At 42.7% G+C, this 14,094-nt stretch overlaps 1 protein-coding gene across 3 annotated transcripts in view; it reads right to left on the bottom strand.

The window, feature by feature from the left end:
• PLCL1 (phospholipase C like 1 (inactive)) overlaps window positions 1-14,094 on the bottom strand; it is a 208,882-nt gene that overhangs the window by 19,406 nt on the left and 175,382 nt on the right. For 2 of the 3 annotated variants that reach the window (XM_057419828.1, XM_057419829.1), the window contains exons 4-5: window positions 6,874-6,949; window positions 3,030-3,139 (exon numbers count right to left, since the gene is read on the bottom strand). In XM_057419828.1, coding sequence (XP_057275811.1) covers window positions 3,030-3,139; window positions 6,874-6,949 — 186 coding nt within the window. Of the gene's footprint in view, window positions 1-3,029; window positions 3,140-6,141; window positions 6,776-6,873; window positions 6,950-14,094 lie in introns of those variants that run through there. The other variant, XM_057419830.1, reaches the window with a different exon arrangement.

Here is a 14,094-nt window from a genome sequence, read left to right as displayed (position 1 = left end):
GAAATATCTCATGACATTGAATCCTGAACTTCTGCAGCAAAAGAGAGGGTCAGACCAGAATGGTTACCTTGGCCAAGCCAAGCAATTCCACATGCCCATTAGAATTAAATGAATGGCTCCTAACACTGTGGTCCCTGGGAAGTGGTAAACACAGAATTTCTTTTGCTGTCTTTGCAATTACTCTTAACTAAATACAGACAGGAAACAGAGGCACAGAGATGGTGCTGCATGGAAATAAAAATGAAAGAGAGACTAAATTTGGGATCAGAACCATAATGTCACTGTGGGAAAATGATTCTTCTGTCCCGGGTACTTATGTTGTGCCCCACAATATTACTGTATCACTGTACAGGGGACCAGTATTTTACGTGACACAGGACCAAATAGGAAGATGTGACATGGTAAAAATAAGCATCAGCATCACAGTTGACTTATTAGACTGTTCCCAAGTTAGAACGGCTGCGTTCTTACTAACATTTTTATGATCTGGCAAACAGTTTGTCCTTAAAGTGGGTATTACTAATATGTAATTAAGTTTCTACAAACCAAGGAAGAAAATGACTTATTATTTTGATTCATTCTCACTAAGTACCTCTTAAAAGTACCCCAGGGCATTTTTAAACATGAAGATTGCCCACAGTTATGTTTTTTATAAAATATACTTTAATCTTGCGATATATAAGTAATTAATGATTTTGCCAGTAGCAATTTCTTACTGCATCTTCTCTTTGTATTCAAAGCTTATCTACTGCAGTGAGTCTTTATAAAGAAATACATTAATTAAATATGCCTTGGCTTCACTAGCCTAGGAAAAGACTATTAATCATCTCACAGGCACAAGCATTGATATAATACCTGCTATTGCTCATGGGCACCTCATACAAACTGACTACTGCTGCATGATATAATTGCCTCCAACAACCTGGAGCACACAAAGAGCTTTTCTTCTGTTGGTGTTGTGCCGTTCATTCACCTCATCTACTGTAAAGGAGCTGATGTATTTGCATTTGTTATGGGCGATTTTCTTCTTGTCTTACATCTCTACAACAACATCTAGTGAAATACATTTGTAGTGACCACCCTGTCACTAGACATGCAAAGGACACCAATGGCCTGAGTGGGGTAGGGTGGTTGGTCTAGCCTCACCAAATCCTTCTGGGGAGCTCTCACCAGCACAGTGGGGAGAGCCAATGCCAAACATGAGATGTAGCAATGACTGATGGTCTCATATCAGACACCTGAATAACCAGATTCCCAGTTTTCTAATGCCGTTATCCAGCTGGCCTTCAGTCAGAATGAAAAAGTGTTTCATTTGCATTTACACCCATGGGTAGTTGCCGCAAACTCTGTTAATATTTTATGATGTGAGACAGGTAAAAAAGAAGTTGTGGCTTAGAAATGAAGCATGTCAGTTATTCCTTGACCTTGGCTAGATGTTCAAAAAGCTCTTCAATATGTTGATAATCTGTGCTAGGATGCAATTATTTCTCAAGGAAAATATTTCTCTAATACCCTACTTATGTCTTCATTAATCATGGGTCACACTCAGAGGTGTGGACATCTCCTTTGATGAACATGTAAAAATGGAAAAGTTCAGAGCAACCCTGACTGTGTTTTAGAGCAACTCTGAGCGTGAGGCATTTCTTTTACCTAACACAGCTAAAGCTGTTCAGTTTCATGTTCAGAATTACCTAGTGCTTTGGGTTTTTTTTTGGTCCTCTTTAGCTACTTGCCTCAGTTATGCTGCATGGAATAGGTCAGTCCCTTCCATTACATTTGAACTGGTTGCCTTTTCTCTAATCAGAGATCCTATTAACTGAGCCTACATTGACTCCATTACTCACTTTCCCTCTCTCACAGTGAATCAAGGTACACAAGGAACCACAGGTGCCCCCCAGGTCTTTTCTAAACCTTCTCTGCTACCAACAAGCTCTCCCACTCATTTTTACCCTTCAGCCTCTCTGTTCCCCATCTCCTGCTCAGTAACAGGACCTGTTAGTACTGCTTCCAGCTCCATGACACTGAAGTACGCACCTCCTATGACTGTTGCTACCACTGCTGCATGTTACATTTAGGTGTGCACTTGATGAGGAGCTTTGTAAAAATTCCTTCTCATCAGCTGGCTTGTCCTGGGATGCCAGCTAAAGGAAAGGCACTGCAGAGTCACAGGAAGATGCTGTCAGACAGGGAAACCTGCTTAATGGGAGCTGAAGGGAAGGAGCAGCAGAGAGAGAAAGGGAGGAAATCAAAGTGTGATCTGTCAAAGCAAGGTGGGAAACGAGGCTGTGAAAGAAGGCGTGAGCTGAATGCTAACAACCTGAATGCTTGGCTCAGGTCCTCTACTTGCTGCCTGCTGTGGCTGCACCAGATCTTCTCCTCTTTCCATCTTCAGCTGTCCTTGCGTAACTTCACCCAGGCTCAGTTATCCAGCTCCCATGACAATTTGTGGCTGGTTAGTGCTGAACCACTACATAAAGCCTGGTGAGTAATGTGATCACTGTGCAGTGTGTCACTGCACAACCAGGATGGAAGGATGAAAATCCTTTTTTTAGCTGTTTGGATAATGCCCCAGTTTTGAAACATAACCCTGACATTCCTGCAGGATCTACAATATTCCTCATTGTTTTCCATGACAGCACCCCACGCCCCTTCCCTTCCCAAGGAGATGCTCTAGTTCTCATTTTACAAAACAAGTATCTGAGACGCCATGACTTCAGACAGGTCATGTTCAGGGTAAATGGGCAGAACAGACAACCAAAATCATGTCTCTGAGCATGGAAACCACAACCCATCTTCTGATTAGTCTTAGATAAATACCCTTCAAAAGCTTCCAAACCAGTATATCTAATTACATCTGTATTTTATAAATTTCAGTAATTGGAGGTAATGTCTGTAATGGCATATACATCCCATAAAAAAAATTAAAATATTGCTTCAGTATTAGTACAAGAGTACAAATAGATGAGCTGAAAGAGCAAAGGTTTGCTTATAAAGTTAACAGAACACAAGGTGGTGCTTTCTGTGCTTACCTTCAGTACTGTGATATTCCATGCAAAACTCTCAATGGCTTTGCTTAATTTTCTTCCTTTCAAACCTTCCTTTGTACCAAGGTTATGGAGCTCTTCGTGGAATTCCATTCCTAAAAACACAGATTTTTATGTCACCCAGTGCATGATTGATTTTTCCCTATATAGTGTTCAGTGAGCATTTCAGTCTTGCAGCTGGTACTTTCCATAACCTTGTTCTGTGTTTCAACCCATTCCCTGCTATGACTCCATCCTGGAGAGCATAATCCAGAATAAGAAGGTCATACAGTCTTGTGGTTGTGCTTCCACTTTGTATGTAAGTCTCCTTTCCACTGCTGGGGTCCCACAGGCACTAATCCAGCACTTCTGCCTGCAGTCTGCATTGCTGGCAATACTGCGACAAAAGGCAACTGCCATCCCTCTCCTTGAACAGATGATTTTGTATCTCAGAAGGTAGCTTGACAGACAAGGAGGGTACCTATTCAGCAAAGCAAATACAGACTCAAATGCAGAGCTCTTCATTAATCTTAATCACAGTCATACAGAAAAGCTCTTGTATTTCATGTTGATAAATTATGTCGGGAACGCACACCACTAATCACTGGATTGCTATTCCTGCAGTCTGGAGAACTGAGACTTCCAGCCGCAGCCCTGGGAATTGTCACATTTCATCGCTAATTTCTGTGGCAAATATCTGCAAATCCGTTGCTGGATACAAGGATTCAGGAAATCTGGGAACAGATTAAAAACCTAATGAGCCCAATTAGCTCACCAATTCCACAAGATTTGCAGTGTATGCAAACATTTCTCTGAATCTGGGATGGATTAAGAGATAAAATGGAGAGAGCTTCTTGTCCCTCAATTTGTACCTTATGGAAGTCATATTGGCACTAAATCCCTCCAAAACATCTGAAGCCTGTCCTGGCTGAGCAAACCAACTCCATCTCCAGTTCTTTCACAGCTTTCCCCTAACATTTTAAGGCAAATGTCACTTTGCAAATTTGAGCTTCATTGAAATGACATTGGAGAAATACCCATCGAGAGAACATCTGCTCGGAGCAGACACAGAGGGCTCTGTGGTGCGTCGCTGAAGGAGTTAGTCCTTCAACAGCCCAAGGCAGGCTTGCACTCAGCGTAGCTTGCCCAAAGCACTCCTGGAAGATTAACAATAGGTTTCTTCTTGCTTTGCAACAGCTCCAGGAGCTCAGTAACACTGAGGCAGTTCTATCCCACACAAGGCAGGATTTCTCTATTGTTCTGCAGGTTTTGCCTGTCAAGGGTAACAGAGTTCCTGCAGAACTTCCTTTGGGAAACAGCCTAAATAACTGCAGACCAAGCAAGATTCCCATGCAGGTGTTCCTCACGCCAACTGACTTACAAATCATTTCACTTCAGTAAGTGAAAGAAAACTTCCAAACGACTCATTTTGTCCCGCAAAAAAATAGGAAGGCTCATGGTGCTCAGCCCCACGTGGTGAGCCCTGCCTTTGTGCAGTATCCGTGTAGTTATCTTTCCCTCTGGACCTCTTTACCTGAGCTGCAAGTTGGAGACAGTGCTTCCCTCAAAAGAGGAGACACAAACATTTGTTAGTCTGTAGGTAGGAGTGCCAATGAAAACATCCTCCAAGCTGCTGCTGATCACTGTGCATTGGGCTGAGACTGCACATGAAAAGAACCCAGCAAAACCAGCCATCAGAGAAGCCATCTGAGGGATGACAGGACCCTGTGGCACAGGGAGCCTGGATCAAAATTGGCCGTGATGTGAAGCAGAGACCTGATGGGAACACGTGTCCAAAGGGAGCAGGACTGGGGTGAGGTGAATGACTATGCCACAGACAATTGCACCTCCGAAACCTCTTAATTTTGAGTGCTTCATCTTGCCACATTGAAAATGATATTTAACTATTTGCCTGAGTAATATTTGCAACAAACTAACTGGCAATAGAGCATGGTGAGGGATCCTCTCTACTACTCCTTTCCTCTGTCTAAATCCTGAGGCTTCGGAAGAGCACTTCACATCTCCCCAGCCTCCTTCTCAGTCAGAAATGACATTTTAAGGCTAACAAAGCAAAATAAATGAAAATACAAGTAGACGCAACACCAAAGAGAACAAACTTGAGCAGTCAATCTTTCTGCCAGGGAAGGAAGGGGAGGGGAACTGCATGGAACTCTGGACATCAGCACAGTGGCATGGTCCTGCATCATGTTTTCCCCACTCATCTCCAGCCCCCTGTTTGCAAGGATATCAGTGCCAGGCAAGTGTTATGGCTTCTCCTCTGCAGGCACAGAGCAGGGTGGGCAGAAAGATGGCTAATGGTGCTGAGGGTCTGCATTGTTTAGTGCAAAGCGTTGCTTTTAAATTATACCCTCAAGAAGGAGCCCCTGGTGCTGCATTTTCTCGTCACTGTCCCATTCCTAAACCCTCTGCACCTGATGAAGGCTTTGGCTGAAGACATTTACGCTGCTTATGCGGATACACAAAAGCCAAGGCATGACACAAGATGAGGCCCATGAAAGCCAGCAAGACATAACTGCTTGCTTCTCTTCCTTTTGCTACCACAGCATGGCCAGCATGGCTCCAGAGCTCTGAATTTCAAAGGACTAGACTGCACCCTGCTCTTACACCACATAAAAATCAGTTCAATGCTGTTGTTTAAACCATTTCCAAATTTCCTCTAATGAAAAAGCTGAATTAAAGGATTTACTACAAAACATCAGCTTCGTTCATTATTTACATTTATAGAAGCAAATGGTTGCAGCCTGCATCACTTGCCAAATCCAAAAACACCCATCAGAAACAACAGTACTTATGATTGTTGTGGTCCCAGAAGACTCTGGCTAAGAATGCAAATTAAATACAGTTGCAAGCGTTTGCATTACTGACTTTCAAGGCTTGCTGCAGGATAGGAAAGGTGCAGCTGTACAGCTAAATGAACTGAAAACAGATTTAATTTATGCAGCGTAAACCCCTAGTAGAACTACACTGCGTTTATTTAACAGAGCCTTGGGTGGCATGGTTTAGTGTGAGGTGTGTCCATGGCAGGGGGGTTGGAACTTAATGATCTTAAGGTCCTAACCCTAACTATTCTATGATTCTATGATTCAGCATGGTTTCTGATACATGAAAGCCAATGGATACAGTTGTAGAGGATTTCCACTGCCAAATGTGGACTCATCTCTCTAGCAGGGCTTACTCTTGCATGTCAGTGGAAACTACAGAAGACATGTCCCAGATCTGAGTCTAGTCTGCTGTCCTGATAAAGACATCCAGTACAATACACCAGCAACATATGATCTGCTTTGAGCCTACTTGGAGTGGTTTACGCCCATACACCTGATGTACATTAATGTATAGCCACACAGATTCACTGTGATACAATGGAATTATATTGGCATAAATTTCCAAGGCCTAAACCAAACCTAAACAGCAAAGGTAAAGGTAGGCAAACAAGCTTGGTCTTGTGGGTTTCAAAACCTGTTGCCTTGTCCATGTTTAAGAAAATGATTGTGATAGAGAATGTACCTCAGTAAAGGCAGTGTGCTCTCTCACTCCCTTTTGTTAACTGAATGTCTTTTTAGTTCATTGGACTGATTTAAATGCTGTCAGACATTTCAGAGCTGTAGAGCAAACGGAGCAAATAGCTTTTAAGGTGAAAGCTGAGGATCCTTTCCTAATCCCATGCCTGCATTGCTACTGGAGGGTGAGCCTTAAGCAGGGTGGATTCTGCCACAGAAAGCCTGGGATGCTTTCTGAAATACTAGGTGAAAGATTAGTCACAAACTATAAGTAAATTCTGGCACATCATTTCCCATCTCCCATCCAGAACTGCACGGTTAAGAAGAATTACCTGCTTTCTGGCACTGAACAATCTTGTCGTGAGTGATGTCTGCCGTCTCAATCAGAACCCTGCTCTCTTGAATCATCTGTCACAAAATAAAAGGGGAAAAAAGCAGCATTACTGGGGTTTTCCGCAACATCTACTTCACAGAAAAGTATAGATTCAAACTGCAAGCAACACTATAAAGATCAGATCATCCTTTCATACCAGGGCTCCCAGATCTGTATCAAGCTAAGTGACAGTTGCTCAGGAAATGTTTCATGTTTTGCCCCAGAAGCTAAAGAACAGCTGGTTTACATCAGTGAGACACCACTGCAAATAACACGAAGGAAACACACCTGATTTCAGAGGAAAGCAGAGTTATAGCAGACAAACAAAACTCATTCTATGTGAAACCGAGCTCTAGTTAGTACCTCTCTTGAAACAAACGGAGAAATAAGCATAGTTCTTGACATAAACGGTTATCAAAAACGTTACTAAGTTATGAATAGCAGTGATTTCAAGGGGTACTTAAGCCTGTGCTGAACTCCATGCACTACAGCAGTTCAGTCAGCTACAGGAGTTTCCCCTTGGAGAAATTCAGATCCAATCCTAGCCTGTCATCAACATTTCTGTTGAAATCTAAAAGAAAGAAAAACTAAAACCAAAACAGGCCTAATCACAAGTTTCAAGAGGTATCCCTACTTATGCATCTTCCTAGAGTAGCCCATGCCAAGGGGGTTGAAACCTGATGATCTTAAGGTGCTTTCCAACCCTAACAATTCTGTGATTCTATTCTACGATTAATAGCAAACAGATGAAGGGTCCATTATATGACAAGTTTCCTGAGCCTTCCTACTTGCAAATGATACCTCCTTTGATGACAACAAGCCTTCCAAAACCCTTCAGAAGCCCAGGCCTGCAACCAAATTGTTCCAATGCTATATTCTGCAAAACTGCAAAAGGTGGCACATTCCAGAAGGCAAGAACATGCTGTATAACAAACAATGCTTGAGAATAATCTCACTCTCCTGGGACACACACTACAAACCCCAATCAAATCCAAGCAGCATGAGAGCGGTGCCAATTAGAAATGAAGGAAACTGAATACTGCCTAATGTTACATCCTGAAACTGCAGAAGCCACCATCTGAAAGCTCTGCCAAAATGCTACAACTGCTAAAAGCCTTCCTATTTCAAACACTCTAAATATGAAAACACAACTAGTAGATTTTAATGATTTTAGTGGAAGATGGCATTAAATTAACATCTGCAAATTAGCATATCTTATTGTTTTAATTAGATACTAGGGAGGAGGAGATGCTGCCACTTGTCACAACCGAACTTCCAAATTCTGATCCAAATTTTGCTCCTCGTGCCATCTTCATTTCTGACTAAACCTGTTAAGATGGCATTTAATAAGAATACCTATGCCTTTGCTTTGGTAAGAACAAAAACATGAGACAAACAAAATCCATTACCAGCTACACAGGCAGAGAGAAAAAAGCCTGATACATCTACAGGGTGTAAAATTGTTCCTTTAGCAGAACATGCCCAGTGCATATGGCTGCGACTGAAATTACTTTCAATAGTATCATTTGCCTTTCATTCTTATTACTTGCTTGTTCATGCATCATGTTGATTTTTTTGTCTTTGATATCTTTGTTTGTCATCTAGAAAGAAATTACCATCTCTACGCACCGTCTGGCTTCTCCGTACCACAGCACACAGTCATTTTGTGCTGAAGGAGCCGTTTAGATGCCAACTGCAAATGCTAAAGTTGATCTGAGCAGTAAAGAGAAGTCCTGAAAAAACCTGCAAGTCACTACAGAGGCAACCAGAACACAAACGTGCATCTCTTCCACATGCAGACACAGGGCCTATGAACCAGTGCTCACACTGCTCAGTCCAGCCATGGGCTGCCACCATCTCCATGGCTGATGCATCCCATGCACCCATCACCCTGAGCTTACCCCTCCTTGGATCTGGGTCTGTACTTGCTACCCAGCAGCAAGGTTTGGCCCAGCAAGGTCAATGCAGCTAAGCTGGGACAGGATACCCAAAGTGTCTGACTCTGCTGTGCTCAGATCTCTGAAATGGAACTTAACTTGTGAGAGTTTTATATATATATTTATATACATACACACACACACACACACATATATATACATGGCCACAGGAAATCATCCTACCACACGCAAAAAAAACCCAAGCTTGAGAATGATGCAATTTGGTAATCTAAATTTGACCATATCTTCCTCCACCTACTGGGCCCGCTCCCAGGAGTTCCTGGCATGCTTGTTTTAGCGTTCTCAGATATGAAGGTACTACATTCATTTTTTAAGAGAGAAGTGGCAATAGGATGTCAATTTTCCCTTTCTGCAGAGAAGGCAGAGCAGCCCTCCGCTGCTTTGATGCTGACATCAAAGTCTCACTGCTCCCCACTCAGCAAGAGCAATTAAAAACAGTTATATAGCAGAATTTAACCTATTCCTGTCTTAATGCTCAACAGTAATCTTAACAAATATACGTAATTTTTGTACCATGACAAATCCTGAGAGTGGATTCAGAGTTTCTCAGCTCAGTGACCAGGGTTAGGAAGTGCCCTTTTAAACTGAAAAGGGTGTAGATCTAGATTAGATATAAGGAAGAAGCTCTTTACCACGAGGGTGGTGAGGCACTGGCACAGGTTGCCCAGAGAAGTTGTGGATGCCCCATCCCTGGAAGTGCTCACAGCCAGGTTGGACAGGACTTTGAGCAAACCTGGTCTAGTGGAAGGGGTCCTTCAGCCTTCTGATCATTCTCATGGCTCTCCTCTGACTTGCTCCAACAGCTCCATGTCCTTCTTACGTTGAGGATACCAGAACTGTACTGGTGGGGGGTCACTGGAGCAGAGTAGAGAGGAAGAATCACCTCCCTTGGCCTGCTGCCCACACTCCTTTTGATGCAGCCCAGAACACGGTTAGTGCCTGGGCTGGAAGCACATTTTGCTGGGTCATGTTGAGCTTCTGGTCAACTAACACCCCCAAGTCTTTCTCCTCAGGCCTCATCTCAATCCATTGTCCAACCAGCCTATAGCTGTGCTTGGGCTATCACATGAGAGACCGAGATTTTCAATCCCAATTTTGCCGGTAATGTTTCAAAATCCGCCAACCTGTCTCAAGCATTACAAGCGAGCTTCTGCTGTTTACAATGTGAATTTCCATGCATCTTTACTCTGGTCAGACCTGTACTGAGCAGCACTCTCAGGCAGTTGTGTAAGTCCCAGCCATCTGCCAGGATGCCCATCAGGCTGCTGTTTAATGTCAGCTCCCCAAAGGTAACTCGCTTCGGTGAGTGACTCAAAGAGCAAGAGACGTCCTACTCCCTCAGGAAACTCGCTCCACCAGTGTTAACTCCTGAACACTGAGCTCAAGAGATTACCCTCCAAGCAGCATATACTGAAAAGCAATTTTTGGAGGATGGATGCTGGTATCTAGGTCCACTTGGAGTCAGTGAGGAGATTTTTAGCAGCTGCTGACGCTGGCAGGGTTGCTCAGGACAGCTTGCATTTTCCTATGTCAGAAAGGTGATAAGTGATATTCATTGATGTGCTTAACATAGCTACAAGGGAAAAAAACAGGACAAAAATAGGAATGAAAGCACACAAAAGCCGATTCGGATTTAGAGAGGGACTTAAAAAAGCTACCTTGCTGACCAACAGTGTATACTAAATAGAACAGAAAAGGATGAACGGGATAAACTACCACACACCTTGACATCATTTGAGATGCTGCTAATTTCAGCATTGCTCCCTGTGTCCCGAGGGCTGAGACCCGTTGGGAGGGTGCAGGGTCCCTTCTGCACTCACATGGCAGATGCTGCAGCAGTGTAGAGCTCTGCAGGAACAAAGGATGGCCCCGCTCCTCCCCTCGGGGACCCCTGCCACGTTTCCATGGGAGCAAGGACACAAAGACTTTTGCAAGTCCTGGAGGTGCTAACCCTCCTGGAGAGGCTGCAGCACCACAAATGCTCTCACAAGTGAATGAGGGGTTCAGACTGACAAAAGATGCATATGGCACGAGTCCCAGAAGTACATGTCACGTTTAATAAACTAATGGGAATGAGGAATATAAAGGCTCATCTGCATAGGTTAGGGGGTTTTCTGGAAAATAGCTCGTTTAATTTAAATATTCTTATGCGATGCTTAAAGCAAGAAGCCTGAACTTGATTCAACTCTTCCTACCTGAAGCACCCTGTTACAGTCATGCCAGAAAGAGCTGGCACAAACCTGGCCGCTCTCTCTTGTCCGGTATATGAGACCCAGCAAGTGAAGCAGACCACGTGTTGAAAACATAACTGACCTGTATCACTGAAGTGATAGCATGCAATATCTAATTTAAAATCCCATTGCTTCGTGGAAAGAACGACTCTTTACTTTGCCACATACGTTACGTGTTAATTACAAAGATAAATAAATTTTAAGTGAAATTTAAAATATCTTTACACTGAGGACAGCATATTTCTATTCATGAGAAATTAACAGGCTTATTTATTATCTATACTAAAGGCAGTTTAATCAGAGGATTAGTACAAACTGAAAAATCATGGTTTTTTTTTATTTTAATGAACTCCTGTGCTAGGAACCAGTTCCTTCTTCACATTACCAACTATTCTACAGACTGAAAAGGGAAGAGGAAATTAACACAGCAGTCTCACCAAGACAAAAAAAAGAAAGGAAAAACTCCTGGTGGCAAATTAAAGCACTGCTCCTGCTGGGAAGATAAATGATACAAAAGGGACAGTTCAAAGAATCCTCTCATAAATATTCCAAAGTTTAGAACAGAAACTGCCTGAACATCAAATGAAAAAGAAGGTGTCTCCTTATGGCCATTCTTCCAATCTCCTATGCCTTTCTTTGACAATGAAGAGCTTTGCCTGGGTAAGGAGTACCGTATTGTGCCTCTATGGCTAAAAGAGCTCCAAGCAACACACACAACCCCTCCCTGCAAACCCACCACCGAACAGACAAAAACGGCTACAAAAATACAACTGATTTGGAAAAACAGCTGAAGGTACAAATTGAACTCGCAGCCCCTTGAACAGGCTTCCCGCTTTAGCACTCAGTGTTTCTTGTAGACATTTGGGACAAGAAACAGCCAAGCAATCAGTTGTGTGCCAGCAAGTCTTGCAAACCAGGAAGGATGTGCACATGGTGCCAGGGCATGGAAAGGAACACTGGCTATCAGTCCAACCTGTTGCTGTTCCATTATGCTCCAAGTCAGTTTTCTGCATCTGACGCTTTACCTGCAACAGCCCAGGAAGAGGAACAGATATCAGGGATGGTTACATCAGCTGGAAACATCTGAAATACCTTACTGACACAAACTGCAGAAGGAACTGAATAAAATTCACCTTAAATTCTGATCTCGTGTTTTTGCTTACAAATATTTCTAGGGAAATACAGTGCCAGAGAGTTACAGGATGTGATCCGGTGCATGTAGACCAGTCTCCTCTATAAAACAACAAAGGCAGTGGAAGAACAGAGGGAGGCATAATCTTTCAATATGCTTATCTAAAACAGAGTAACTAAAATACCCAAATGGAACTTCATTCTGCAAGAAGAGTGCTGATCTGATCATTTTCAGGTCCTATTTTAGGAGGGACTAAGGGACATGAGGTACCAGGGAGCAAAACTGTGAGTGGTGGGCAAATGAGAGAATTGAAAGAAGTGGAGAAAGAAACTGCGTAATCACTTTCCCAGTCTGTGTCCAATTTTGGACAGAAAACTCTTTAAAACAGATACAAATTTAAGACAATGTCCATGTGCTGGACTGTGTTTGACGTCAATGCATTATGACACTTTCTTGGCAGTGGATGCTTTGCTCTGCAATATCCCTTGTCTTCATCTGCTCAGAGAATTGTGAAGAACGTTCCTTTGGGGATGACTCTGTCCCAGCTAAGTATGAATTTCACTGGAAAAGCTCACAAAAATCTATTCGGTCATTTTGCATTTACATGAACTGAGAAAATGGACTTTCTCCTGGGGAATACAGAGCTGTCACAGCTGCATCAATGCAAAGAAACCCAAAAAGACTGTATTTGAATGAACAGCAGACAAAGAGCAGTTCATCTCTACAGACACCTCAGCAGACTTCTACTAGCGTGCATGGACCAACATCAGTGTCAACAAAAACACTGCCATTAAATACATCAACTTATTCTCCAGCAGCATCACAAATATTACTTCTCATAAATATTCAATCCAACTATGTGTTGGCAGAGACATTCTTAACTAACTTGCCACCTCTCAAAAGTATGTAAAGACATGCTGTCCTTCCCTACCTGCCTGTTCCAAAATCACAAGATGAGCTCCACTAAAAAGGCTTGAATACAGAACAAAACATTAATGTCAGCATGAGTTTATATTACAAAAAGCTTCTCTGTTCAACATTTTTTACACTTTGTGTTGCTTATGATTTGAAAACATGCAAAGATAGTTGGGTAAAACCAAGAACATTTATTATCATTTGTTTATTGCTTCTGATTTGAAAAGTATTCTATCATTTGATCTTGGAGGAAAATAATAATGCTGAACTAATAGCTGAAAAGCAAAGTGCACAAGTGTCCCTGAGTTCGTGCATGCTTGCTTCAGCACATGAATATATCGTGCAGACAGAGAGACCACAATTTGTTTCCGAACAATTCTCAACCAAAAAAAATCCTAACTTCACGGGATAACTGTTTGCAATGAATAATTCAACCATCTGTCAAGTCCAGCTGGGCCCCATCCCTTCTCTGCACATTGAATATCTCCTCTTTTTAGGTGTGATCAATGAACACCAACATCTATTTGACAGGTTACAGGGCACACTGCATGTGCTGCCCACCTGAGCGAGCACCTTCCCATGCTCAGCCACTGGCAAAGGGGTGCATACAAGTAGAAGGGGAGAGGGAGAGTCTTTCCTCATAGGAAAGGGCTGAAGAACAGCTTTGTGATATGCTGTAACAGGGTGTATCTGTGGGAATCTATGACAACATTACCAGAATCCATTCATCATACCCTTATATATGGTATCAACCAAAGTTGCAAGTTGAAATAAACAATTCTAAACTGTATTTTCCTGGTTTTGGCAAATCCCATTCCCTGCTCTCCTCTGCAGAAGCTCCCACACAACTCAGAATCAACAGTGAAGCCTATGCCTGCATGAGGCACAGCAACAGTCAAGTTCCACTAAACCACTGCGATGTGACCATAAAAGAAAACATATAA

Source organism: Pezoporus wallicus, unplaced genomic scaffold (assembly GCF_028554395.1).
Source record: "Pezoporus wallicus isolate ANWC-B61680 ecotype Strahan unplaced genomic scaffold, APGP_CSIRO_Pwel_v1 contig_4710, whole genome shotgun sequence".
Classification (NCBI taxonomy): Eukaryota; Metazoa; Chordata; class Aves; order Psittaciformes; family Psittacidae; genus Pezoporus; species Pezoporus wallicus.
The sequence above is the reverse complement of the archived record's forward strand: the minus strand, read 5'-3'. Positions and strand labels throughout refer to the sequence as shown.